This window comes from Melopsittacus undulatus, chromosome 12 (assembly GCF_012275295.1).
Source record: "Melopsittacus undulatus isolate bMelUnd1 chromosome 12, bMelUnd1.mat.Z, whole genome shotgun sequence".
In the NCBI taxonomy this organism is placed as follows: Eukaryota; Metazoa; Chordata; class Aves; order Psittaciformes; family Psittaculidae; genus Melopsittacus; species Melopsittacus undulatus.
The window spans coordinates 3,582,026-3,609,846 of NC_047538.1; the positions used below are offsets into that span (position 1 = coordinate 3,582,026).

The 27,821-nt window shown below is 51.2% G+C and overlaps 1 protein-coding gene across 1 annotated transcript; it reads left to right on the top strand.

Moving 5' to 3' along the window:
* CCDC30 (coiled-coil domain containing 30) lies at nucleotides 1-27,814 on the top strand. Its single transcript, XM_034068410.1, has 21 exons — nucleotides 1-90; nucleotides 153-272; nucleotides 7,809-7,860; nucleotides 9,249-9,364; nucleotides 11,022-11,123; nucleotides 11,948-12,048; nucleotides 12,869-13,049; nucleotides 15,787-15,885; nucleotides 16,463-16,588; nucleotides 18,581-18,708; nucleotides 19,781-20,024; nucleotides 20,864-21,037; nucleotides 21,342-21,551; nucleotides 22,789-22,946; nucleotides 23,508-23,655; nucleotides 23,831-23,952; nucleotides 24,964-25,105; nucleotides 26,070-26,206; nucleotides 26,500-26,614; nucleotides 26,943-27,010; nucleotides 27,590-27,814. The coding sequence occupies exons 1-21, from the start codon at nucleotides 1-3 to the stop codon at nucleotides 27,801-27,803; spliced, it is 2,847 nt and encodes a 948-aa protein (XP_033924301.1). The 3' UTR covers nucleotides 27,804-27,814.
* Nucleotides 27,815-27,821: the final 7 nt, after the last annotated feature.

Genomic DNA, 27,821 nt, shown 5'->3' on the forward strand with positions numbered 1-27,821 from the left:
ATGGCTGGGATGGATACTTGCAGAAGGTGGAGAGAACTGGAGTTCATGGATGTGGAAGTGCCTGTTGGAGATGGGCAGATAGAGAAGGAGGTGATGGAGATTCCTGCCACGTGTGTGTGAGATGGAGCATCCTGTGCGTGTATTGTCTGCAGCATGAGCCTTGCGAGCTGCCTGTCTTCATCTTCCAGTCCATAACCAATGTGAATGTTGAGTCCTCCTGGTGCAGGGCTTTCCGTGGTCTTTCTTTGGAGTGGGTCATCAAAGAGGAGAATGTAAAACCTGTGTAATGCCCTTGGAGGAGCGTTGGGACAAGGGGTGAGAGATGTGCAACAAGCACTGGATGTTCTGGGCTCTTACTGGGATTGTTGGACCATGGAGCTGCTGCGAGGGCTGGAGCAGCTCTGCTCTGGAGCCAGGCTGAGAGAGCTGGGCTGGGGCAGCCTGGACAAGAGAAGGCTCCTGAAGGGGAGACCTGAGAGCAGCTCCAGTGCCTGAAGGGGCTGCAGGAAAGCTGGAGAGGGGCTTGGGACAAGGGCCTGTAGGGACAGGCCAAGGGGAATGGCTTGAACCTGCCTGAGGGGAGACTGAGATGAGCTCTTAGGCAGAAGCTGTTCCCTGTGAGGGTGCTGAGGCGCTGGCACAGGGTGCCCAGAGAAGCTGTGGCTGCCCCATCCCTGGCAGTGTTCAAGGCCAGGTTGGACACAGGGGCTTGGAGCAGCTGCTCCAGTGGAAGGGGTCCCTGCCTGTGGCAGGGGTTGGAGCTGGATGAGCTTTAAGGTCCCTTCCAACATCATTGTTCTGGGATGGTTTGTGATTCACTTGGAGGTTCTTGTCTGGTTTTACTGCCTTTATTCAGTGACTTGGGCAGTTTCTCACTCTGTTGGCTCTGCTGTTGCCCTGATTCGCTTCCAGAGGCTGTTTGAAGAACAAAATTGATGGTGCCATTTATTTTCCAGCTCTAAACTCTTTGAGAGGGGCTCCTTGGGTAGCAGAGGGTTGAGCTGTGTTCCCATGGATGCCAATAAATTTGCCATTGGCTTTCATGTAGACAAAGTCAGTGTTTTTATAACTGTGAAGATGTTTGTGATGGTGATTCCACACTTGCCAAGGATGCTTAGTTTAGTGCAGTGATCTTGTTTAAAACAGTTCCTTCACTTATAGTTATTCTCACATAACTGATTTTCCTCTCTAGCCCTGGGGTCGCTTCCAGGGTTTCAATGGGTAGAGCGAGGGAGCATCGCTGCTGCAGGGCTTCATTGCTGGGTCTTCTCCCATCTTCCCCACGAGGTGGCAGGCGGATGACAAAAATATCCCAGGTCTGGGTTCACTTCCCTTTGCTCCTTTGGCCTTTCCCCATTTCCTCGGGATTCCTGTGGCTCTCGAGCAGTTGTTAGCACTGCAATGGAGACACAGATCCGTGCCCATGACGGGTTGCTCGCTGCAGTGAGTTGTCACCATCCTCTCTGTGATGCTTTGGTGCCATGTGAGGTTTGTGTGCAGCTTCTGCTTTGGGATCTCACTGCCAGGGTTTGCTCTTTGAGGCTTGTTACTACCTTAGTGATGGCATTGCCTGCGGTGGTCATTGATAACACAGTGACCTGGGCAGGGATGCAGCTCTGCCTTCCCCCAGTGAGGGATGCCAGCCCGGCTGTGTTTTGGGATGCTTGGAGATCATTTTCTCTGCCTCTTCACCTAAAGAAACCCTGCCTGTCTCTGGCACAGAGCAATGGATGTGCTTGGGCTTTAGCTGCAGCCCTCTGCCTGCTCTGGGTCTCCAGTGCCCCTCTGCTGCAGGCTCTGTTCCCTGGGCCTCTGCTTTCCATCACAGTTGGTGCAAACCAACCCAGAGATGCCTCCTGAGCCCTATAGGATGTGGGGCTGGCTCCAGGTCTCTGGATCTTATTCCTCTGCTTGTTTTTGCTGGTTGTCTTTAGGAGGGACACGATGATGCTGCAGATGGGGCTGAAGAGGGGTCCTGTGGAAGGGCACAGCCTGGAGTGCTGGGATTGTTCAACACAAGAATGGAGGGTGATGGGAAGGAGGCTTGGAATGATAACGATGGGAAAGAGCAGTTGAGGACAGAGGTCTGGTGCAAGCTCTGTGGTACAGAGGGGCCTGACCTGTGGCTGGTGAGATGCAAGTGGATGGGATCTGTCCTCATCTTGCTTTGGGAAGCAGAAGGATGGGGAAGGGATGGAGCAAAGATGCAGGTAAATGCAGGAGGTCACGCAGGGGGGGCTCTCATGAACCAAAGTATCCAAACACATCACTGCTTGGTCCAGGGATCTCCGGGAGCAATTCCACCTGCCCAAAGCTGTTTCTGGTGATGAAGAGTGAGTTCCTGCTTACCCCTTTGCTTCCGAAGCGGCTCAAAGGGTTACTGCAGAGAGCAGCCACTGCTGGTTTTACACTGCTCATCGGGCTGAGCTTTACCTCAATGAGTGCCTCTGCCCAGAGTGACATTTGTCCTGGCCTCGGGGCACTTCGATCCCTTTGTGATGGCTCTTGTCCAACACCCGGTGGTGTTTTGGTAGGGCTGGTCGATAGCTCCCGCACCAGATGTAACAGCAGCAGAACCCATCGCTGCTGGAAGGGAAAGAGGCAATAGCGGTGGCCTGAGCTTGCTCATGGTACCAGCCTGAGCCAGTGTGAGGAGAGGATGCGGGTGTGAGGATACAGGTGAGATGCTCATTGCTGAGGAGCCTCCTGGGGAAGGTACCTGTGCACATGTAAAACTGACCCCAAAACAGTGACTGCAGGGATGCAGCAGGAGGTGCTCACTGACGGGAGCACAGTGGTATTTGCTGGTGTTTGCTCTTCTCAAGTAGGATGCTTTGTAGGTGGTTGGGATAAAGGTGCTGCAGACACTTGCAGGGTGCTGGCTTCCCTCATCCTCTTCAGCCTATGGAAAGGTTCCTGGTCCCATTACCACAAACTGTACAGGTTCATGTTGTTTGGCAAGAGAAACCATCAGTGCAGGAGCCAGACACATGCATTGGTCCTAGAGGGAGATGATGATTCTGCTTATGGCTGTAAAGCAGAGCAGCTTTCAGCTTAGTTTGGATGGGATCTGGCAACATTTAGCTGGGATTTGGAGGATGCTCAGGGGCTGGAGCAGCTCCTGTATGGAGCCAGGCTGAGAACACTGGGGCTGTTCAGCCTGGAGAAGAGAAGCTGCATGGAGACCTCAGAGCAGCTTCCAGTGTCTGAAGGGGCTACAAGGATGCTGGAGAGGGACTATTCATTAGGGACTGCGGTGATAGGACAAGGGGTGATGGGTTCAAACTGAAACAGGGGAAGTTCAGGTTGGAGGTAAGGCAGAAGCTGTTCCCTGTGAGGGTGCTGAGGCGCTGGCACAGGGTGCCCAGAGAAGCTGTGGCTGCCCCATCCCTGGCAGTGCTCAAGGCCAGGTTGGACACAGGGGCTTGGAGCAGCTGCTCCAGTGGAAGGGGTCCCTGCCTGTGGCAGGGGTTGGAACTGGAGGAGCTTTAAGTTCCCTTCCAACCCAAACCAGTCTGGGATCCTGTGATTCCATGGAAGCTGTGGGGCAGGTTGGAGCCAAGGGGGGTGTGTGTCAGTTCAGCTGAGCTGTGAGCTCCTCAGAACGCCCATGGAGCAAGTGTGCAGCTGGATTTAAACTGCAGAGCACAGTGTTCTGCTCTGCTTCCTGCAGGAAAGCTGTGGGTCAGCCGGGTTTGACCCCTCCTTGAACAAGCTGTAGTTTCCAACCACAGGGAAAGCCGCAGGGTGTTTTCCATCCATTGGGCTGCAAAATGCAGAGTGGAAACATAGGATTGATTTAAGCCTTAGGATGTGATTGCCCTGGGTCCTCTGTTATATCCAGTGTGTGTGCAAGCGAGGAAGAGGCTTGTTCAGCCTCCTGCCTTCTCCTCCTGCTCTTGCTCCTTGTATTTCCTCATGCTGATGCTCTCTCCCCTTGGCTGCAGGATCACTCCAGCAGTTCGAGGCTTGGATTTGTGCTGGGATGTGCAGTGTTGGCACTGGGACCTCCTCCTCCTGGATCCCTCTCAGGGATGCTCTTCCTGTTGATCCTGTGATGAATGTGTTTCCATAGCAAGAGTGGTCTTTACTGGGTAAAGGTGGAGGGAGCGTGGCTGCAGCTGGGCTGGGTGAAGGACAAAGCCCTCAGTGGGAATAACAGGGGCTGCCTATGTGTGAAGAGCAGTGTGGAGTTGACTTGAATTCCTCCTGGTACATGATGATGGAGCCCCTCAGTAGGTGACAGGCCTGAAAATACCCCATTTATACCCATTTTTCACACAGAAATGAGACTTCCTAAAGGAAAATGTATTCCTCAATGATCAAAACACGTTGCAAGCTGAATGCTCCTCGTGCATCATGAAACACCTTCCCTGCTGTTCCCATCCTGGGCATCTTTGGTGTGTTTTTCAAGCAGGTAAAAGACACTGGAGATGTGGTTTTCATCCCAAAGAAGGCTCTTTATGCTGCCCAGATGATGCCATGATGCTTGTGAACTAGAAACTGTTGGTTGAGCATCCCTTGTTTGGGGGAGCATCCCCCTTGTACAGTGCCCTGGGGTGATGGGTTAATTGCTCTTGTTGCTCTGGGTACTGGGATGTGCAGCCTTTCTTGTTCCAAAATGACCTGTTCTGTCCATGCTGCCCTCCAGGACCAAAGGTCTGGCCACGTTCCTGTCTGCTGCAGGATGAATGCAGCTTTGAGCTGGACTGCTCAAGCGTGAGGGGTTATTTTGATGCCTCCTCACTAGTGCAAAGAGCCAGGGCACGGATGTGTGTGACTGGGCTTGTCTCTAATAGGTAACATGGGGAGATGCTTGCTGAGCTTTGGCAGGAGGCTCAGCACCTCCACACCACCAGAAAGCATGGGGGATATTCAGTTTCAATGCATCTCCACCAATAGGGTGTTTGGATCAGGCCTTACCTTGGAAGAGAACATTTAAACCAGAGTTATCCCAAATCCATGTGAAGATCCTGCAGTTGCAACTGGGAATTCTCATCCAAAACTGGGAATTCCCTAGAGCCAAGGTGCAAAGTATTGATTAACCAACCCCGCCTGAGCATTAGCAAGTGCTTGGGGCTGGTTCCTGTGTGCAGGCTGCAGGGGAGCAGGGATCTGTGAACTTGTACATGGCTCTAAAGGGAGGGACATGGGGAAGTAACCCAGGAGTCAGCACCAATGCAGCTCTTTGGGCAAAGCTGAGCCCACAGGCTCTAAAAGATGCCAAGGAGGTCCCAGACCTCAAGAGTTCTCATCTGTAGCTGAGAATTCCCAGTTGGAGCTGAGGCAACCGAGGGATTTCCACAAGGATTTGGGATAACTCTGGGTTAGACCATTCTCTTCCGATGTAAGGTATGATACAACCACCCCTGCTTGTCAAGGAGCATTGGAACTGAAAACCCCACACAATGGTGTTGAGGGATGTGCAGCCCCATGCTTTCTGATGGCAGTGATTTACTATGGTTGAGATTTGAGCAGTGGGGGCTGTTCTTAAGCACACTGCGAGGGGTTCCTCGATAGGTTTTAGCTGGTGAGCTAAATAGGTTTAGCTCTACAACCACATCAGCCTGGTGCTGTGCACGAGCTCATTGCTTCTGCTGAGAGCCAGGCTTGACATCGCACCAGCTTTGGGGCAGGGCTGTAAGCACTCACCTGCCTTTAGTGATAATGGCAAAGAAGCATCACTGGAGATGGGTGGCCCAAAGTCAAGGAGGTGGGAAATAGCCCTTGCTATGTCAGCTGCAATGGTCCTTGTGCAGCACAGGGCAGTGGGAGCAGAGTCTTCCTCCTGCACTATGGGATCAAGTGCAGGCTGGTTCAGGAAGGGCTCCCAACCATCCAGAGGACCACAAACATGCACAATTGACTTGTCCTTGGAGCAAACTCTGCTTGGAAACCCTCACGTATAACATGTTTGAGGATGCATTGTAATCAATGGTGGGAAAACAGAGCCCTGTGTATGGAAATAGCCTTTTTTGACACATGTCCATGGGGAAGAGGGTTATCCAGTGTCTGCCTCCTGCATCTGCAGTGGCTTCCTTGAGCTGCTTTGTATTGCCACTGGTGTGTCAGGAGCAGTGTGGAGGGGGGACCCAGCATGGTCACAATACTGGGTCAATACAATACAGAATTGGTCACAATACAATCTCATTTGTGTTGGAACATTAGCCCTTGTGTTTCAGTTCTATAGGGAAGAGCTGAAAAGGTGACAAGCATCACATGTAAGAGCTGAAGAAGGTCTGGATGAGGCCACACAGAGGCCTGATTAGTGTAAAACTTGGACTTCATCTTAAAGGTCTTCTCCAGCCTAGTTGATGCTATGACTCTCATGCAGGGGAGTTGGAGGCAGCCTGTCCTGTGTCCTCTCTGCTTGTAATGTGGTTTTTCCACATCCCAATGTTAGCCTGGTGCTTATGAGACCTGAATGCAGCAGTCACAAACCAGTTCTGAGTGGGGAAAGCTGAAACAAGCTGTATCAGATCCATGATTCCAGCAGCAGGGTCTTGGCTGACTTCCTCTCCCTGGCTTGAATACAAACTCATGCCCTAGGAGAGGAAATGATGGCTTGGTCCATGAACACAATAGCTAAACCACCACTTAGGCAGTGTTAGCCCAGCTGGACCACTCATCTCAGATGCCCCAGTTGGGATGCAGCCCTGTTAGGAGCAAGTGCTCAGCGCTGAGCTGAGCAGCATCCTTGAAGTGACTGGTTAGATTCTTATCACTGCTCATATTTGCTTAACCTCCCGTTGAAGTAACTGGTGTAGAGCAGCCTTTAAGTATTAGTTTGCTTCTAAATACTGACAGTGAGAATGAACAGCTTTCAGGAGGGAAATCAAACTACTGGATAAAGCCCCTATTGGAGCTGGTGCTTCATTGCTGTCTCCTACAGGAGACCCCCTCCAAGCAAACCACTGGTTCCTGGTTGCTTTTCCTCTGTGTTACTCACATTGTCCCCACATCCGTGATGCACGATTTCAGTGACCAGCAGAACGGGATGAGGGAACACGACCTGGCCCCATGTGCCTCTGCAGAGACTGGTACCCAGAGACAGGGTTTGTGTGCATGGCAGGTCGGGATGCTGAGCTCGCAGCTCCCCAAACCTCCTCCCCAGCCTCAAACCCATCGTTTGCAGCCTTTTAATCACAGGCAGGGCAATGAGCACTCTGTGGGCATCTGCTTTGTGTATGGATTGATCCACACATGTCCCTGCGGATGGAGCCAGCCTGGTGCAGCCTCCAACCTGCTGCTTCTCTGCATCGCCGATGGGCTGCAGCGTGCGGCTCTCAGTGCATCATAGCCTGTGTGGGGAGATGGGTGCTCTATAATCTTCAGTATGAAGTGAATAGAAGGCTTTCCAAACTGTGAGTAAGGGTTTCATGCTTGCTGTGTCTCTGTGGTTTATTGTGCTGTGAGTATTAGTGTGCACAATTAGTGTTATAACCTCTTAGTGGCCTCCCTAATGACATGTATCTGCATGTGTTCTCCTTCAGAGCTTGCTGCTCTGCAAATAAACCCATTTTCTAATACAAACCTAAGAGGAAATCTCTAGTCTTCAGTCAAACACGATTTAAACAGGGTATGTTGGCTCAATGCTGCTTGCTTGCACTAAAGGGAAAACACAGGCTTGCTCCTGGTCAGTTATTGGGTCATTGGTGATGGGAGATTCCCCATTGCTGGCTGCTGCTTTGCTTTATTTTCTTTAGTTTTCCTTCAATTCTGGATTTAACAAAGTGCATTTAAAGAGGTGGCAGAATTCAGTGCTCAGAAACAGCCCCAGCAAACCCATTTTGGTGTTATCCCTATAGAATCAAACACTTCAGAGCCGGGAAGAAGGGATGCATGGATGGAGAGGGAGCAGTAAGTCACCTGTTCACAAGCAGAGTTTTATCAAGGCTTTCTGTAGTGATAAATGGGTATTTCAGCCCAACTTTGGTAAAAGGAGTTCCTTGCCTTTGATTTTAAATCCAGTATCAAACCCCTTGTTTGAAACAGGCCATTGAGGTTGTGGCTTTCTGGTTGGTTGGGGCTTTTTTGCTGGATTGGGACCAAAAAAAGATGTGGTTTTAGTTTTGCCTGAATAAGAATCAAATTTAAGCTGAATTTTGCTGTGCCCAATGTGGAGATGAAATGGGAAAAAACTTTGCTTTTCTGTGAGGAAAACTGTCTTCTCTCTAGTTCTCATTAGGATATCCGCTCTACTTGGACATGTCTGGAGAAGGGAAGGCTGCATGGAGACCTCAGAGCAGCTTCCAGTGTCTGAAGGGGGCCTATAGGGATGCTGGGGATGGACTGTTCATTAGGGACTGTAGTGATAGGACAAGGGGTGATGGGTTCAGACTGAAACAGGGGAAGTTCAGATTGGATATAAGGAAGAAGTTCTTTACTGTGAGGGTGCTGAGGTGCTGGAATGAGTTGCCCAGGGAGGTTGTGAATGCTCCATCCCTGGCAGTGTTCCAGGCCAGGCTGGACAGAGCCTTGGGTGCCATGGTTTAGTGTGAGGTGTCCCTGCCCATGGCATTGGGACGGAACTGGATGAGCTTAAGGTCCTTTCCAACCCAAACCATTCCATGATTCTATGTTTGTGTGAACACGCTCCTAATACAAACATCTTTCCCCATTTCTTGCACTTGAACTACCAAAGAATCTGTGGCAATCAGGCTGATGGTTGCGTTATTGAGTCAGGTTTGAAGGGCTGGGGCACAGCATCACTTTTATTATTTATTTATTTATTTATTATGCAGAATTTATTAGACATAATTTTTATTATTTATTTATTATAAAGAATTTACTATACAGAACTTTTGTTATTTATTCATTTATTACATAGAATTTGTTATTTTATTGTACTGGCCATCTCGCAAACACCAATCCATTAACAGCTTGGCTCTTGAACTTGATGATGAAAGTAAGGAATATGACAGTGGGTTTTTCCCAGCTCATCAAACCCATGCCTACACATCAGAGGTGAGGCGTATTCCATGATCCAGAGGTAAACTGAATCCCTGCAATAACTATGGAGAGACGGCTGCATTCCTACAATAAACAGGAAGCTGGATCTCCATAAACCTTCAGTGTATGAGCCAGGGGATGTGTTCTCATATGTGAGGGGCAATCCCATATGTACATGAGGGCGATGCCACTTGGGAAACCTCATCCCTGTGCCAGCCCCGCTCTGAGCTTGGCAGAGGGCAAGGTCCACGCTGGTGATGCTGGTGATGGTGACCGGATTGTTCTGCTCTGTACAGACAGGGCTGAGCTCCCCAGGGCCATGGAGCACAGCAGCAGAGTGGACAGGAGGATCCTGGCACTGCGAGCACGAGCCCAGACCCTCGACTTGGAAAGGAAAGCATTCATCCATCTGGTGAGTGCCTGCTCCTGGTGCTGGAGCTCCACGGAGCCATGGAACCAACCGGGTTGGGAAACACCTTTAAGATGGGAAACACCTTTAAGATGATCAAATCCATTTAAGATAATCAAATCCAACCATTCCCAGCACTGCCAAGGCCACCCCTAACCCATGGCACTGAGGCCTCATCCCCACGGTGTGTGAGCCCTTGCAGGGCCGGTGCCTGCAGCCCTGCCCTGGGCAGCCTGTTCCAATGCCTGAGCACCCTGTGGGGCAGGAATTGTTCCTCAGCTCCATCTAAACCTGCCCTGGTGCAGCTTGAGGCCGTTTCCTCTTGTCCCATCCCTTGTTCCTTGGGAGCAGAGCCCAGCCCCTCCTGGCTCCATCCTCCTCTCAGGCACTTGGAGGGAGCCATCAGGTCCCTCCTGAGCCTTCTCTTCTCCATCTGAACCCCCCCACTTGCCCTGGAATACCAATTTTCCTATGCCCAGTGCATGGGATCAACTGGATGCTTCTTGTTACCAGCCAGTTTGCACTATATCAAGTGGCTCAGCAACATTTCCACCTTTTTGTGGTGCCTGCTATTAAAGCTGGTAAGTTTGGTCCAAACCCCAATACTGGCTGTTTTAAACCAATTTAAAGGGCATGCTCCTGCTCTCTCAGCCTCTTTGCCTTTTTAATGTGGTTATGTTGATTGGCTCAGTAGGAAGGAAGCATCCCTTTTCATTTTGTGTGGGCTTCCTTTAAGTGAATTACTATTGCATTGCCATCAGTTAAAGGCTTGGCATAATACCTTTAGGATTCTCTAAATGCAATAATCCTTATCACTAAGATAGTTCCTCCCTTACTACCAGGACGATCCTTCTGTATTATCAGTAAGATAGTTCCTTCCTGCACTATTTGAGTTCCTTCCAATAGTGATAGCAGTATCACTACTGATATTCCGTCCATAGTGAATGAATTGAAGTCTGTTTCCCATTCAAATGGGTCATTTGACACAAATCCTGCTCTTCAATCCTTTATGTGAGTCCTTCAGCAGCCTGTATTTGGTTGCCAGCACCTGTAATTGCTTGCACCATCCCAGCAGGAAGCGCATTGTTTGCAGTTCTCTGGGATTAAAAGGAGGGTTTTACATGGGAGGTATCTCTGAGAACAGCTCAAACCATACCAAAGACTTGTCTGCAACAGGATTTAGTCACATTTGAGGGGTTTAGAATGTTGACACCTCCTTCTGTTCCTTGCATTTAAGAAAGCTGCTGGTCCTTCCATAGCATCTGAGCACATCCGTAATGTCCAACCTCGTATTTACACAGGGCAATCTCTAAACCAGGGCTCATTGAAGTTGCATTCCTTGGCTTGTGTTTTGGTTTGCTTTGTTCCAAGTGACGCTCTCTTTGTATTAGGACATCGCTGCTTTCAGTCCCTGTGTGCACATACACCTGTGTGTGTCTAAATGCTTGTACATACAGAAAGAGAACCAGATACACCCACAAGACACCTGTAAGGTTTTGCTTTCTCCATAGCCAGACTGGGATCACCTCCAGCCAGCCACGTTGTTGAGCTAAAGCCAATCACCTTTGTCCCTTAGAGCCCTGTTTCAGGTTCTCTTCACTCTCTAAGGCACCGAGATGAGCGCTCACCAGGAATGAACCCAAGTGTTTTCCTTTGGAAGGTTGAACAGCTCAAAGAGGAGATCTCCGAGTACGGGAGGAGCGAGAAGCAAGGACTGCCTGCGCCAGCTGGGGCTCAAGAAGTCACTGTGCCCTCACTGCAGGTATTTGTAAGGGCTTTTTGGTTGATGTTCGTGAAAGCAAAGTGAGCAAACAGGGTTAGCTCCAAACATGGAGCTGCTGGAGCAAGTCCAGAGGAGGCCACGAGGATGCTCAGGCTGGAGCAGCTCCTGTATGGAGCCAGGCTGAGAACATTGGGGCTGTTCAGCCTGGAGAAGAGAAGCTGCATGGAGACATCAGAGCAGCTTCCAGTGTCTGAAGGGGCTACAAGGATGCTGGAGAGGGACTCTTCATCAGGGACTGCAGTGATAGGACAAGGGGTGATGGGTTCAAACTAAAACAGGAGAGGTTCAGGTTGGAGGTAAGGCAGAAGCTCTTCCCTGTGAGGGTGCTGAGGCACTGGAATGGGTTATCCAGGGTGGTTGTGAATGCTCCATCTCTGGCAGTGTTCAAGGCCAGGTTGGACACAGGGGCTTGGAGCAGCTGCTCCAGTGGAAGGTGTTGGGGTTGGAGCTGGAGGAGCTTTAAGGTCCCTTCCAACCCAAACCAGGCTGGGATTCCATGGGGATGCCCAGTTGGTGGTGCAGGAACATTTGATTTTCCCTTCTTGTCAATGCACAAGTGCCTCCTGTGCTGATGCGATGCAGGATTTATGCTGGTTGTGTCGAGTCTGTTGGCATGAGCTGATACCCACCAGTGCCTTCACATTACTAAGGGTCATGGGGGGATTTTGCTTCTGTGGATTACCTACTGCAGGTAAATGGGGATGATGTAGCTCATGATTTCTGACTGCCTGGTTTCTTTATGAGAGAACCGAGCAGGTTTGGGATGTGGCTGTGCTAACTCCTCATTGTCCTTCCAGACACAGGGCACAAAGGATGAAGGGAGGAGTGAAGGAGACTGTGCTCCAGGCAAAGCTGGCTCAGATCAAGAAGATGGATATCAGGATAGTGAAGCACTGCATAGGAGGTGAGCAGTGTAGGAATGTTTTAGCTGTGGTACTCTCACTGGCTCCTCTTGGTACCCTGCTGCTGGTGTTCTGTCTTGCAGGACGAACTTATCTATTGGATTCTTTAGGATGCTCTTTGGTACTTTCTTCCTCTGCTTCCCAATCGGAAAGCCTGGAGGTCCTGCAGGCCTGGCTGGGTCTGGAGCCCTCGGCATCACGAATGCCACCTGCTTTCTGACTCTTTCTCCCACTTGTTGCCTTCCCAAAAGCACAGGCTTGACCTTTCATGGCTCTCTGCAGACAAAGGCGCTGGTTTCCCAACTGTTTTGCTGCTGGGGAGGTTCCCATGGCTTTGGTTGCTGGCCAGGGGGGTAGCAAAGCACTTGGCTTTCAAACCTCAGTACATAAACTGGGATTCCTGAGGGAAGCCAAAGCTTCCATGGCCTGGGCAGGAAGCAGCTGTGCCTCTTGCAGCAGGTTCAGAGCTGATCCCATCCCTCTGATCCTTTTTCCCTTCAGATGCCCAAGCCTGTTTCCCCACCTCAAGCAGCTGAATTTGCCATCACCCCTCTGCTGGCAGCACCCTCATGCCTGAGCCCTTTTCTCCTCAACCCATCCTTACCTGCATGGGAGCCCATCACCGCTAGCTCCCATTCACCACCACCTAAATAACAGCAGGCACAGGTTGTGCTGGATGTGAGACCTGAAATCAGCAGGACAGGGATATCCCATGGTGAAAAGCACTTCGGCCTTTCCTGGCCAGTGGCAGGAGGTCTGGATGTGTGTCAGTGTGTCCACAGTGCAGTCCCAGCCTTGGTGATGTGGGTTTTCGGTGCGTAGGTGCTGGGAGGTGATTGAGAACAGCATTGCTTCACAGCTCCTTCCCAAGCTGCAAACACTGGAGCAGGAGCACAAGGATTTGGTTGAGTGCAGTGAAGATCCGGAATCGACTCCAGGAGAGACACAGATCCAAAGCAAGTGGGAGAAGGAACACTTTGAGGTGGAGGGACTTCAACAGCAAGTAAGTAAGGAATGGAAGGAGGAAGGTTTGGTTTGGTTTCCTCCCAGCTGCTTTGCTCTCTGCATAGGTCACATAAAACGTTTGACCCAAACGTGCTGTTTGCCAAGAGAGAGCAGCAAAATCTGTCTTGGAAAAGATGGGGAAAGAAGGAAAGAATTCCAGCAGTGAGTAAATGATGTGTGCTTGGCAGTGCAGATCCCCTGTGTTACGGCAGCGTTGTCTCCTCCAGCTCCTATCTCTCCTCCTTGGTGCTTGGGCAAGCAGCCACCTATCTCCAAGATCAATTGCTCAAAGGGAGATGCCAGGAATTCCTCGTCAGTCTCTAAATAGCACTGAAACAGGAGGAAGGCATCCTTAATGAAGGATGCCACCAGCCATCGTGTTTTAAGTGTGTAGCAGGGCAGGCTCTGCGATGGGAATGCCCAAAGCTCTGTCCACCATGAGCCGGGCTTTAGTTGAAACCCAGCGTGGTTCAGCACACACTGAATAACCCCAACCCTCACACAAGGTGCATTTCCAGCCTGGAGAAACCCTTTCTTTGCTCAGGGCATTGTTGAACAGATCCCTGGGAACACCACGTTGAGGGATGCAGTGGGAAGCCCTGAGTAGTCAAGGAGATGCTGGCAGGGGCTTGGCAGCCTCTGTAGCTGTAAAGGAGGCAAGCAGGGAGCAGGGTGGAAGAGGAGGTGGGTTTAACCCTTGGTGATGATGCAGAGCTGCACCCTGCATCTCCAAGGGGCTTTTGGGTACCCTGGGGGCAAGGAGGGCAGGACTGCATGGATGCAGGTGCTCGGGAGCGCAGAGGAACCAGTGCTGCTGGGTGTTTGCCAGTTCCCCCCCATGGGAGAAGCACTTGGAAGTGGTTTCTGTTTTGCTGGCACCCCTACAAGAATGCGGGTGATGAGGCCACTGACTCAGAACCAGGACACGGGATACAATGGGAGCATTGTTCTGCTGTTGGCAGGAGACTTCAAGGCAACTTCAAGACTTAAAAGTTAGTGGCTTGGAGGAATAGGGAGCCAAATGATGGGAACGCATGGCTGGGTATCAGCTGCGTGGCCAAAGGGTGCCTGGGGAGGTGTATTTTGCCTTTGGGAGCCCTTCGAGAGCCTTGCTGAACCCCAAACTATCATCTTGTCATGCAAGAGGAGCGGGGTTATTGCCCTCTGGCTCTTCTGTAAGGGGTCTGGGTGTTTCTCCCACTGATTTAGTACCCAGCTTGGGTAACTGCATCTGTCTCAGGAATGAGAGCAGTGCTGGATGGTTCCCTCCTGCGAGTTTCAACAGAGCCATCTTGTGCCTGAAGCCTGTCAGTGAATGCAAAGCTTTGGCATTGCTGCCCTGGGACCGCTGGAATCGGGCTGGGATTGACAGGGATTTGGCACTTCCTCAGCTTCCCTTTGGGAAGGGATGCAAGATGATCTCTGAATAAGCGCAAAGAAAGGAGGGTGAGAAAGGCATAAGGCATCTTGCACACTTCATCATGCCCTCATCTGTGTGAGTGTGGTGATCGATGTGGCTTGTATAGGTCCAGTGTGTTATGTACGGATGGAGCTGGATTCCATCTCCAGCTGGATTTTGTCTCCTTCCAGTGTCCCCATCCTCCTCCAGTGAAATCCCAGCTCGGTGGTTTACACACCAGCTTTCTTCCCAGCATGAGGAGCAGAAAGGAAAGGCTGTGGAATGCTGCTCTGGCTGGCACCGGAGCTGCCAGTGCCAACCCTTGGGTCTTGTAAAAGGGTCTGCAGGAGGCCTGGCAGGGAGGGGAAGCTGGGCTGCTCCTCGCTTCATCCAGCCCTTTAAAACGGGAGTAATCACCAGTCCACAAGGGAATGTCTGAGGGAGGGGGGTTCAGATGCAGGGGGAGCACTTGGCCAGACAGACTCATGCCTGCCAGGACAAGCACAGAGGTCAGGGCTTGGCCAGCTCACGTGCAGAGTCCTCGGTGCCTTGCCAGAGGGACCTACAGCATCCTTTGGGTGATGAAGGGACCTACAGCATCCTTTGGGCGATGGAGGGACCTATAGCATCCATGATGGAGGGACCTACAGCATCCTTTGGGTGATGGAGGGACCTACAGCATCCTTTGGGTGATGGAGGGACCTACAGCATCCTTTGGGTGATGGAGGGACCTACAGCATCCTTTGGGTGATGGAGGGACCTACAGCATCCTTTGGGTGATGGAGGGACCTACAGCATCCTTTGGGTGATGGAGGGACCTACAGCATCCTTTGGGTGATGAAGGGACCTACAACATCCATGATGGAAGGACCTACAGCATCCATGATGGAGGGACCTGCAGCATCCTTTGGGTGATGAAGGGACTTACAGCACCCTTTGGGCGGTGGAGAGACCAGGACAATCCTGGTGGATCAGCTCAAACTGTGGGGGAGTGGGCACTGCAACAGCATGGGGAAAGAGGGTGGCTCATGATATAGATCAGGATCTCGTGTATTGGAAGAGCATCCCACAAGCTACAGAGGCCCTGAGTTTTCACCATGTGTCTGGGTTGTTCCTCTCCTATAAAGCAGGGTTCTTTCATTTTCTGACTTGGCCTTGCTGGCTCCCTCCCCTTTGAAGCAGCAGGATGAAAGATGTGATCTGGAGCTGGTGCCTGTCCACATCTCCCACCCTTTGCTTCCAAACACGGGGCTTATCCTGCAATACAGCACAAGCAGCAATCTAGCAGTGCATTTAGTGCTGGTTTGGTTTTAACTTGTGTTTTCCCTGTGTTAAGGTTGTAAGTTTAGAAGCAGAGTTACTTCAAGTGCAGAAGAACAAAGCGGAGCGGAATGGGGATGAGCAAGCGTTGTCTGGAGCACAAGAGATGCAAGAGGTAAGAGTTTTAGCTTGGGGAATACAGTTTTGTTTAGAAATGCATTAAATGAGCATCTCCTGTGCATGTTTTTTGTCTCCATGTTCTGAGGGCTTGTTGCCCATCAGCTCATACAGCAGAAATGGGGGTTTTTGGAGGAAAGCAGCTGAACATGTTAACATGATCTCAGATATCTCTTGCCTTCAGCCCTGCAGGCTGAGGAACTTGTTGGCTTCCCTGGGTGGGGGGTAAAGGGTTTAAATGGATAAAGGTGCTTGGTTCTTGTAGCCTGGGTAGCACACAGATACATTTATGAGGCTGTTTCCCAGTTGGTTTGGGGCTGACTTTGCTGCTGATTCATTACTTGCCACCCGGCCAATTGGATCTGCCAGGCAGAGCTTACTGCATATGCAAGAGGAGCTTCCCAAGGTATCCTGGGTCAGGTATCCAGGCCTTCAGGGATGTCCGAGGAATAAAGTACGGGAATCCCACTGGCAACTTTTGAGAACCATTTGTCCTGCCCTTGCTTTGCAGAAGACTGTGATGTGTTTGTCTTCTGCTAGAATAAAGAAGTCACAGCTCCTTTTTCTTGTTCCAGATGTTGAAAAGCTGCCAGGAAACAATAGAAAAGCTGGGCAATCAGCTGGGAGAGCGGAGAGAGCGGAGGAAGCAGCTTGCATCTGAACTGGAACTCCTACGGGAGGATCTGAAGGCTGAGAAGAAGGTGCTGGGCAGCCAGGTGGGTCCAGCTCCGGCCCTGGGACTCCTGCAGGAGGCTGTCACCTTTGGGTGACTCCATGAAGCATCCCCAAGTGCATTGCTTGACTTTGCTGGATGGTTTTTCCTTGTCCAGCCAGTTTCAAAGCTTCCAGTTGGAACTGGATGATCTTAATGTCCTTTCCAACCCAAGCCATTCTATGCTTCCTTGGCAGATGGCTTTAAATCCATCTGCTTTAATGAAAGGGTCTGTAACTCATTTTTCCTTTCAGTGAATCTAATAACAAAACACTCATTCAGATGTAGCCAAACCTTCTCTAAAGGGCAGAGGGGAAGGTCTCAGGCTTAGGTATTTATTGTGATCAGAAGGCCTTCATCTCCCTGTGTCACAACACAACAGGGCGCTTGGAGACTTAAGCCAAGACATCCCTGCGGAGCAGCAGCATGGTTACCATTGCTGAGCTCCATCCACTGGCTAATTCTGAATCTGTTTAACACAGGTCACCTTTGATAGTAATAGTATTCTTCCTTAACAGCATGGTAAGAAGCGAGGACACCAAAGCATCACTGAAGTCTAGGTGAACAGCTCGAGATCCTGGTGTTCCTTGTTGTTATATGCCCTAAAGACACAGATTGCTTGAAGCAGTTGAACTGCTGCATGGGTTTCTGCTGGGTTTCTCCCTGCTGGGGTTGTTGCTGATGCTCTTGAGCTCCAGCTCTTGAGCAAAGGCAGGGTCAGAGCTTAAAATAAGGGTTAAAATATAGGAGAGCTGCAGGTGTGTGGCCTGGGACAGGCAGACAAGGGGGACCTGAGGGGGCTGGCAAAGGGAGGGGAGTTACACCTATTACAAACCCCACTTTTTAGCACCCTGAGAGGCCCTAAACCAGCTGTGAGCCCTATCACTTCCTGGTATGCAAGTAAAACCCAATGGAGTCCTGGGCTGTTGGTGACTGGAGGAACAGTGGCATCTAGAGGACAGGACTCCTGTAGTGCTGGTAGGCAACAAATTCACACTGTAAAAGCTCAGGATATGGACCAAGCCTTGCTGAAGGGTGGTTGGGGAAGGGGCTGGATCAGTCTGCCAATACACACATGACAAGGAACTGCTAATGTGGGGAGGGATGGGGAAGATGGAAGAGTCCCTCTTCAGCATTTGCATCCAAACAGTTCAATCTACTCATGGTCCAGGGACCTTTTAACCAAACTCATACATCCCTATAACTCTGGTTCTAATTCGGGCACCAGTTGGTTGTGTTTTCACCCTTCTGATAGAACAGCTGCATTGGGATGAATCATTTACCAACAGAGCTGCAAGTCAGCTTGGAGTGAAACCATGGTGTTCTCAGGGGTGATGCACTCCCCCAGGTCAACCTGTGGGGTTGTTCACTGTGTGTTTGTCAGGATGCTTGACACGGAATGGGCGAGTAAATGGGATCATGTATTTGCCCTTGTACAGGTTAATGATGTGCTGCGAAGTGATGCTATGCAGAGAGCTCTTTGCATTTGCTTGGAACCCTCTTGTTTTTAACAGGTATTTGGAGGAGAGAAAGCTTTTTCTTGCAGTTAGGGGTGTATTATACCCATTAACTCCTGTTGTTTCCTCACCAGGGGCTGGTTGCCAGGCCCACCATCAGAGTTTAGAAGCTGTTGTAATAACTTCTCAGGGCTCTCATCAATGTATCCCATGAGAAGCTACAAAGGGAGAATGCTTTGTTAGATAGAGAGGTGAGGAATGTAAAGAACATCATGTTGTGCTGCTGCAGACAGAAGCTGCTGATGGACATTGCTCAAATACAGTTAACTCATGGTCTGGATTAGTGCTAGCATACACTCAGGAAGAGCTACTGATTGAAAAGCTTTAGGAATCGAAGGCATTGCAGGTGAAGAACTACACTAACTTAGCTACAGACTCACTGTCTTGGAGATCACCTGCTGCTGCTCAAAAGCTTTCCATGAGACCAAGGGAAATCCAAGTCGTGGCATTCTCTGACCTTACAGGCCTCTGAACTCCTACAAGAAAGAGAACAGATTGAAAACCTTGAGCAGACGCATGAACATCTATGTACAGATGAAAAGAGACCTGAAGACCAGATCAAAACCTCGAGGGATGAACAAGAACTGCTCTGGTAAACCCTAACCAGGCCTCTGGTACCTTCTGCTCTTCATGTGTGCTGACCAATTGTTTAGTCTTTAAAACCCCCATTCTGCTGCTTCTGGCTAATGGGAGCACAGCAGCTTCACGTATTCCTCACTGGGTAATGGTCTCTCTGTAGAGACTTCGGGGAATGAGCATTTCCCTTAGTACTATCCCAGAATAGTTAGGGTTGTAAGGGACTTTAAGGTCATCCATGGGCAGGGACACCTCACCCATCAAAGTCAGGAGTAAACCTTGTTTTCTGCAGCTCTCCCACATTCTGCATGCTATAAATGAGCTGTCCTTAGGGAGGAGGCCCCTTCTCTTGGAGGGAGGGAATATTTGGTCCCAGGTATTCCATGGTCTCAAAATACCATGGTCCTGAAAAGCTCCCATCATGGACTTGGGCTGCTTGAGGCTAACTGCTGCCAGCAGCTGACCATACACATCCTGCTGTTGCCCTTGGAGGATGGGTGTCAGCAGGCATCAGGGCTGTAGATAAAGCTCATGCAGGTCTCCTGACTCTCCTTGTTCAGTAGATCAATACAAATCTAGAGCTGAAGCATCCATGCTCAGGCTCTCCTTAGCAAGTAGAAGCCAGGCTCAAATCCATGTAGTTACTGTCAGCTCCATCACCTGGATAGGGAGATAAGGTAAAACCAGGGTAAGACAGGTAGGTTGGCTTACAAGGACATACAGTCTGGACTGGGATACATCAGGCAGCTTGAACCCATGCCTCCATGCAGCACAGAGCTGTGTGAGTGCTTCCCTGCCCCTGTGAGCACAGACCAGCTCACGTGGCCCATGCAAGCAGCTCCTTAGGCAGCAGTTAAGCTACTCATAGCTGACCCTTGGACACAGGGGGGTTTGTGTGTTGGTATCCAGGGGAGATTGACCCTTGCCCAGAGCTGCTAGGATTAAATCCCCTTTGGAGCCTCCCGAGGCACTTGAACGTTGCCTTGGGTGTTTCATTGGGCTCTCTTGTTCCAAGTTTTCCTCTTCGGGGGGTGGTTTCCCTTGGATGTGCACAGTTCTCTCTCCTCTTTGCTATTTTCTCCTTCAAGTCCTGCGTTACCAGACAGCAACAAGAAGAGGGAGGAGCTGGAAAAGCAGCTGAAAGAGAGCACTGAAGACAAGTGCTTGATACTGGAAGAACTTACCCAGCTAAACCAAGGTGTTGTGGCTACCCAGGAGCAGGACAGTGTGCTTGGAGAGACTTGGAGGATGAATCAAGGCTTGGCAGAGGGAGGGAAGAGGTTTCCCATGTCACAGGGCTCTGCAGGCGGTTCAGATGGGAGCATTAAACAGGTATGAGCAGCTTTGCTATCTGCACTGTACTTGTGTTTCACTAAATTCAGTGGCAAAACCTGATTAAAGCAGCCTGGAAGCCTGTCCTGTGGTGTCAGCACATGGGGGGGAATGAGGCTGGCTGATTTCCTTGGGAAAATGGTTTGGAAAATAAGAATGTTGCCATTTCCTTCTGTTGTGTTTTTGGATGTAGTGGGAACTTGGATAAACTAAATGTAGATACGGAAAAAGGACGTTATCCTTAAAGGATGCTTTAAACCTTTTGGAGCTCTTTCTCAGCCTGTTTTTGGAGTGGGAGAAATCCAGCTGGCTTGCTGTTCTCACTGCAGTCTTGCTCTTGCTGTTCCTATTCCCTGCTCCTCCATGGGGTTTTCTGCTCTCACACTGCAGTGCTTGAGCTCATCCCACTGCTCTTGGAGCTTAGTGAGGCTCTGGCTCAAGAGCTACAAGTAACCTGGGTACCTTACAGGTTTGACAGAGTAGAATCACAGAGCGGTTTGGGCTGGAAGGGACCTTAGAGATCATCCAGTTCCAATCCCTACCACGGGCAGGGACACTTTCCACTAAACCAGATTGCTCCAAGCCCCATCCAACCTGGCCTTAATAGTTGTTCCCTCATCCAGGTTATTACACCTTCTCCCTTGATGGGAAGGGTTGTATTGGCTTCTCTGGATGGAGAGAGCAGGGAGTAGGACACAGCGTGGGGCAGAAGGGATGCTCGCCTGGCTTTACCCAGTGCACTGACACCCGACTGTGGGACTTCTTCCTTCCTTCCTATCCAGTCCTTATCTCTCCTTGAGGTTAATGTCTGTGTAACTCCTGTGCTGCTGCTCCTGCAGGCTCTGACCCACGAGAGCTTCCAGCAGCAGGAGGAGAAGCTGCAGCAGCTCCGGCAGGACCTGCGCCGGGTTCAGAACTTGTGCAGCTCAGCCGAGCGGGAGCTGAGGTATGAGAGGGAGAAGAACATCGACTTCCAGAAGCAAAACCTCTTGCTCCAACAGGAATGCACCAAGGTAGGGACAGAGCAGGGAGAGCCTCTGGGTTGGGGCATCACAGCATCCTGTAAGCTATGCGAGGGATGAGGTGCTGATTGCACCGCACTGGACCTCATTTATATCCATACAGTACCTGCGTTCTCAAGTGTGTTCTGCTCCAGCTCTATGCCAAATTGCCTCTAAGTAAAGCCTTGTACTTGCTCCCTGTATTTCTCTTTGATTCTCATTCACTCTCTGCTAATCCTATCGCCCCTTTCCTCATCGGGACACTTCCAAGGATCGATCTGGAAGCGCCAACTTGGTTTCTTCTTCTGAAACTCAGGTCAAAGCTGAGCTGAAGCAAACCCAGGCCAAACTCCTGGACACAACAGAGACGTGCTCCATTCTCACTGCACAGTGGGAAGAAAGCCAGCAGAAGGTCAAAGACCTCGAACAAGAGCTCTTGAAGTGCTCCCAGGCTGATCAGCTGCAGAGCAGGCTGCAAGAGAAGCTTGCACAGGAGAAATCCAAAGTGCATGAAGCACAAAAGAAGGTACCTCCTCAGCTGGGTTAATGGGAGGTTTGTGTTTAACACGATCCAGAAGCAGTAGCAGCTCCTGAACTGGTTCCCTGGAGTCCATTTTGAGGTCGTCTGGTTAAGTGTATTAGGAAATATGACTGTTCTGAGTGGGAAGGCAATAGAATCCCAAGCCAGGGGCTCAGCTCCCGTCTCTAAAGCTCACTGTGTCTGGAAATGGTGGTTGCAGGGCTGGCAGGCACAGGGATTCCAGGGAATGCTCCTGGTGAGGAGATTTGCTGCTGTTTGCTAGCTGGAAATCATAGAACCATAGAATGGTTTGGGTTGGAAAGGACCTTAACATCATCCAGTTCCATCCCAATGCCATGGGCAGGGACACCTCACAATAAACCATGGCACCCACAGCTCTGTCCAACCTGGCCTTGAACACTGCCAGGGATGGAGCATTCACAACCACCCTGGGCAACCCATTCCAGTGCCTCAGCACCCTCACAGTAAAGGATTTCTTCCTTATATCCAATCTGAACTTCCCCTGTTTCAGTCTGAACCCATCACCCCTTGTCCTATCACTCCAGTCCCTAATGAAGAATCCCTCCCCAGCATCCCTATAGGCCCCTTCAGATACTGGGTGCTGCTCTGAGGTCTCCATGCAGCTTCTCTTCTCCAGGCTGAACAGCCCCAATGTTCTCAGCCTGGCTCCATACAGGAGCTGCTCCAGCCCCTGAGCATCCTCATGGCCTCCTCTGGACTTGTTCCAACAGCTCCATGTCCTTTTTATGCTGAGGGCACCAGAACTGCACACAATGCTCCAAGTGAAATGGCAAAGCTTGTGATTTCCATGGCATCCATTCTGCCATGTTCCTGCACTGATCACTGGATGTGTGCAGGATCAAATCAGGTGCAAAAATGGTTGTTGCTAATTCATGACGTTGTGTCTGAGCTAAAATCTGGCAGCTCTTTGAAAGGCTTTGTTTTTAATGGGTTTTGATATAAAGACACAGAATCACAGAGTGATGTGGGTTAAAGGGACCTTAAAGCTCACCCAATCCCAACCCCTTGTCACGGGCAGGGACACCTGCCACTAAACCACGTTACTCCAAGCCTTGTGTGTGCTTCCTTTTGGACTAGAAGCAAGCAAATCTGTCATTCCCATGCCTGCCATGCTGCAGGATCAGAGGGACCTAAATCCCTCAGGTTCAGATACTGGCCCATAAATTCAATGGGTTTAATCCATGTCCGATTTCAATCCAAGATCTCAAAACTCCAGCAAAAGCTCAAGGATTCCCAGCACCAGCTCCTGCTGGCAGAGGCCCAAGTGTCTGACACCAAACTGCTGGAGGAGGAACTGAAGGAGGCCCGAGAAAAGGAAGCTCGTGTGCAGCAAGAACTCCATGAGGAGCAGCTGAAGAGGTACCTGGAGCTGGGGGAGCCCCGATGCTGTGCGGGCAGGGGAGGTGTGGGGCCACCCAGCGCTGCTGTGCCAGCCTGCTGCTACCTCCTGCAGCCCCATGGCTGGTCCTGGGCTGGTTCAAGGGGTCACTGCATCACTTGTTTTACCCCCAGTCTCTCCCTTTGACCTGTCAGAGCTCCAGAGGAGATTTAAAGGACTTCTGGAGCCTTTGGCTGCTTCAGAGGGTGCGTGGCCCTTCCTGCCAGCCCAGGGATTTGGGTTATCCTCTGGATGCCAGCAGTCCCTTTTCCTGTGCAGCTGGGACTGATGATCCCAGATACATACAGTGATGGAATGGGTTGGGTTGGAAGTGACCTTAAAGCTCATCCAGTTCCAACCCCAACACCTTCCACTGGAGCAGATCACGCACCCATGAACCCCTGGGACACGGGGACAACCAGGATGGGCTGATTTCTTCCTTCCCTTGGTGTTATCCAGGGCAGTGTGATGGTGCCTTAAGGTGGGCCCATCGGGGGCTGGCCTCACATGAGTGTCTCAGTGTCTCACCAGCATCCTTTCAGGAAGCTCCCGGAGCAGCAGGTGGAGATGCTGCAGCAGCAGCTCCGGCATTCCCGGGAGACGGAGGCATCGCTGGCCAAGATGCATGTGGAGCTGCAGGCCAAGACTCTACACGTCCTGGACAGTGAGAGGAAAACTGACTCGAGTGAGGTGAGCTGCAGTGTGGATGGGTCCTCATCACCCAAGGGGATGCTGTGGTGACTCCAGAGCAGACCACCGAGCTCCAAGGGGGGAAACAGGAGCATCCCAATGTGGATTCTGCACCTGGAAACGGATGCAATAGGTTTGGTCTAATCCAACCAAACACACAAATGATGTTTTCCAGCACTTCCAGTGCCAGAAGGAGAACCAGAAGCTTTCGGAGCAGCTCGCTCTGCTGAAGGAGGAAAACAAAGCCCTATATGAGGAAGGAGTCCGGATCCTGAGCCAGAAGGATCTATGTGTCAGGTAATGACTGCAGCAGCAGGCACAAAGCACCTACCTGGGACCAGCTCTTTGTGTGCCTGGCAATGGCTCTGGATTGAGGGTTCTGCAGCCTCTCTGGTCTCTCCTGGTCAAGGCATTTAGCACCAAACCCAGCAGCCCTGTGTCTGCTGTGGTGTCTGCAGGTGAAGGCAGTGCAGAACATGAGGTGGTGCCTCATTAGGGCTATGGGTGCTGCTGCTCAGGGGCTGCCACTGGCAGAGATGCTCCCTGGAGCTGCTCCTTTCTCCTCAGAGCACTTCTGATCTAACCCAAGGGACATGGGCCCCTTTTGCCATGAGTTTTGAGCCAACGTGGGCAAATATCCCTTATATGGTGGAGAGTTCTCTTTGTTTGGACGTTATCTGCTCATCCCTCCTGAGTGGATAACATTAAACAATAACACTGCCTAAATGGGACAAGGCAGGGGGAAGAGCAATGATCACAGATCTCAGTGAAGACAAATATTTAACCCCAGTGTCCAGCTTTGACAGGCACCCCCTGAAGCAGCTTTCTCCTCTTTGGGATTCTTCTTTTTGGCCTTTTCCCCCATCCACCAGGAATTCCCCTTAACCACCCACATCCCCATCGGAACAAACAGCTTCCCTTTGCCCACCTACTTCCAATCCTTTATAACCCTATTTGGTATAAAGAGCTGAGAGGGGCAGGCAGCAGGATTTCTTGTGGGATAACAGGGTGTCAGTTTGGGAATGCTTCGGGTCCTTTTCGCCCCGTTTCCATTTGCTTGGCACTTAATGTAACCATTGCACCAAAGGAGAAACCAACCCCAAGCTGATCAGTGGAAGACACGGTCCAGTTCCATCAGTGTGCTCATTCTGCCTTTAGCTGCCCTGCCAAATGGAGCTGGGAGATGGCTGAGGCTCCCAGTGCAGGCTTGGAAGAGCCTGAAGCAATACAGGACATCTCCTGCCTTGATCCTGGCCTAAGAGCACGAAAGCCTTTGAGAGCCTGAGGTTTGTGTCTCTGCCTCTTCAGGAAATACAACGAAACGCAGCTCCGGCACAAAGCCAAGATCCGCAGGGCCAAGGAGACCTTTATCCACGAGGTGAAACAACGGGACAGCAGGATCAAGCAGCTGGAAAATGAGCTCAGCGAGTCAAAGCTCCAAGTGGAAAAGGTGAGAGGACACATCGAGGGCTTCTCCCCCAGAGAAGGGCAGCTGAAGAAGGAAGGAGATGAGGTTTAGGAGCAGTGGGTTTGCAGGCAATGGGGCTGCTCTGTTGGCCAAGCAGGTGGTTGGTGCCACAGCCACAGCCAGCAGTGCCAAGGGGAACCAGCTTGTCCTGGCTGGAACAAAAAACCCCAAGGAAATTCCTGGCCCAAGTTTGCCCTCATGGGAATGCCCTGTCCTCAAATCCCATTCAGATGTGGCCCAAGCCACATCTTACTTTGGGAGAGGACCCAAAAGCCTCCTTTTGATGTATGTTACATCAAATAGTGCCTCACTTAGAATCATAGAATGGACCAGGTTGGAAAAGACCTTTAGTATCATCCAGTCCAACTGTTCCCAGCACTGCCAACGCCACCCCTAACCCATGGCACTGAGGCCTTGTCTTCACCATGTATGAGCCCTTGCAGGGCTGGTGCCTGCAGCCCTGCCCTGGGCAGCCTGTTCCAATGCCTGAGCACCCTCTGGGGCAGGAATTGTTCCTCAGCTCCATCTAAACCTGCCCTGGTGCAGCTTGAGGCCGTTTCCTCTTGTCCCATCCCTTGTTCCTTGGGAGCAGAGCCCAGCCCCTCCTGGCTCCATCCTCCTGTCAGGCACTTGGAGGGAACCATCAGGTCCCCCCTGAGCCTTCTCTTCTCCATCTGAACCCCCCAGCTCCCTCAGCTGTTCCCCATCTCTCTTGTGCTCCAGGCCCTGCACCAGCTCCATTGCCCTTCTCTGGCCCCATCCAGCCCCTCAAGGTCTCCGTTATAGTGAGGGGCCCAGAGCTGAACTCAGGATTCAAGGTGTGAATCTTTAGGAGTTAACATAAGTGATGGTGACCCCTTCAATAAAGCACTCCAAGGTCTGCAGAGGACAGGGGGAGAGCAAAGCATAACCACTGGTGGTTGTTTCCTTGTGCTGCTCTGTGCAGGGGAAGATGCTGGTTGCTCAGATCACTGCTGAGAATGAGAAGTTCCTCCAGGAAAGACGACGGCTCCTCCAGAAGATCACTGACCAAGAGGAGACCCTATGGAGCAACCGCTCCATGATCGCCACCCTGCAGAGCAGGTAGGTGCTTAAGGATGTCCACACCTCCAGGAGCCTCCCTTTTCCCAGTGCTCCTCTGGCTGCATGCCTCTTTGCCATAAGAAATCCAAGGGAAAGCCTGAACTGTGCCCCAGTCACCGGAGTACAGCTTCTCATTGCTGTAGGATGGAATTAGCTCCTCTCCCCATCCAGGCTCCCAGGGTACAAAGTGAAGGCTGTGCAGGCCAAAGGGGCTGAAAAAGCAAATGCCCCTTTGTAAAGGTTCTGTGGTTGGAAGGGAAATAACCTGTGCCTTGTATGTGTGCTGTGCTCAGAGTGAAGATCCTGGATGAGGAGCTCATGCGGCTGCACGAGGCCAAGCTCCAGCTCTCTGGCCACGCTCCCACCTCACAGCGCATCCCAGGGAGCATCCAGGCTTCCACCATGGAGGTGAGACTCTGAGAGGGCTTGGACTCAGCAGCAGGTTGTGGGAGCTGATGTCTCCTGCGAGTTGGTGTCTGTAGCTGCAGCAGAAGGGCTGAGGCTTTGGCTACAAGGCAAAGGGTGCACCAGACACAGCAGGCAGCAGTGGCTTTGTTGGTGAGGAGCTGCAAGCTCCAAACACTTGTTGTACTGCTCCATCAGCTTAGATTCAGACCCAAAGGCCAAATCCTAATCACAGTACCTCTATGGGGCTGGAGTGCATGGGGAAGAGCAGGATTGTGCTGGAATTCAGGGTCTGACATGCACATCCTCCTGTCTCTGTTCTTCCTTGCAGGACTTGAAGAGCATCACCTCCTCTGAACGCCGTCTACAGAGCAAGGTGTTGCCATCTCCCCATCCCAGGTACTGTGGTGTAAAAGGAGGAGGCAGGGAATGCCTCTGCGTGTGGTGAGGGAGGAGTTGAGTGTTTTGGCTGCTCCATCCTGGGCTTTCACCTCCAAGCGGGGTTGGGTTTCTTCTTTGTTGGTCAAAATATAGGGGAAAATGGCTTTTAAAAGGCTCTGAAACTAAAGGGATGGAGAAGTCAAATCTTCAGCTATGTCAGGGAATGCTGTGGGGTTTAGAGATCAGCTTTTGGTGCCCGGTTTTGGAGGAGTGTCTTTACATAGGAGGTTATGAGACTTAGAGCACCACTGCTGTATGACCCATTCCCAGGCTTTGGGGCAGGAAGGAGCTTGAGCTGTTTCTGCACTGGTGTAGCCAGGAGCACCACGACCCATGCCAAAACAGGCAAGGGGAAGGCAGAGGGGGGATCTGTAGGCTCAGAGCCAGCACAGGGGGTTTGGCTGCAGCCTGGGGGTGCCATTGAGGGGGACAGCATCTGAGCAGGTTCTGGGGGAGATGAGGCTCATCCTTGGCTAGAGGAAGAGTATTGGAGCCTTAATGCAAGCGATGACTTCAAGAGAGGATGTTTGCTTTCAGCTTCTCCCCACGAGAACCATCGGCCTCGCTGAGCATCCCGAAGGTCACCCAACAGCCAAAGCCTGAAGGAGAAGCTGAAAGCCAAGACTCAGCCTTTTGCTTATCCCCCTGTCACCCTTCCGAGCTGGGGTACTTAAATGTAGCTTCACCTGGAGACACCACAGCCTCCCAGGGGCAGGAGGAGAGGCAGGGGAGCAGCTATGGGAGCTTGTGAACAGGGGAAGATGCAGTG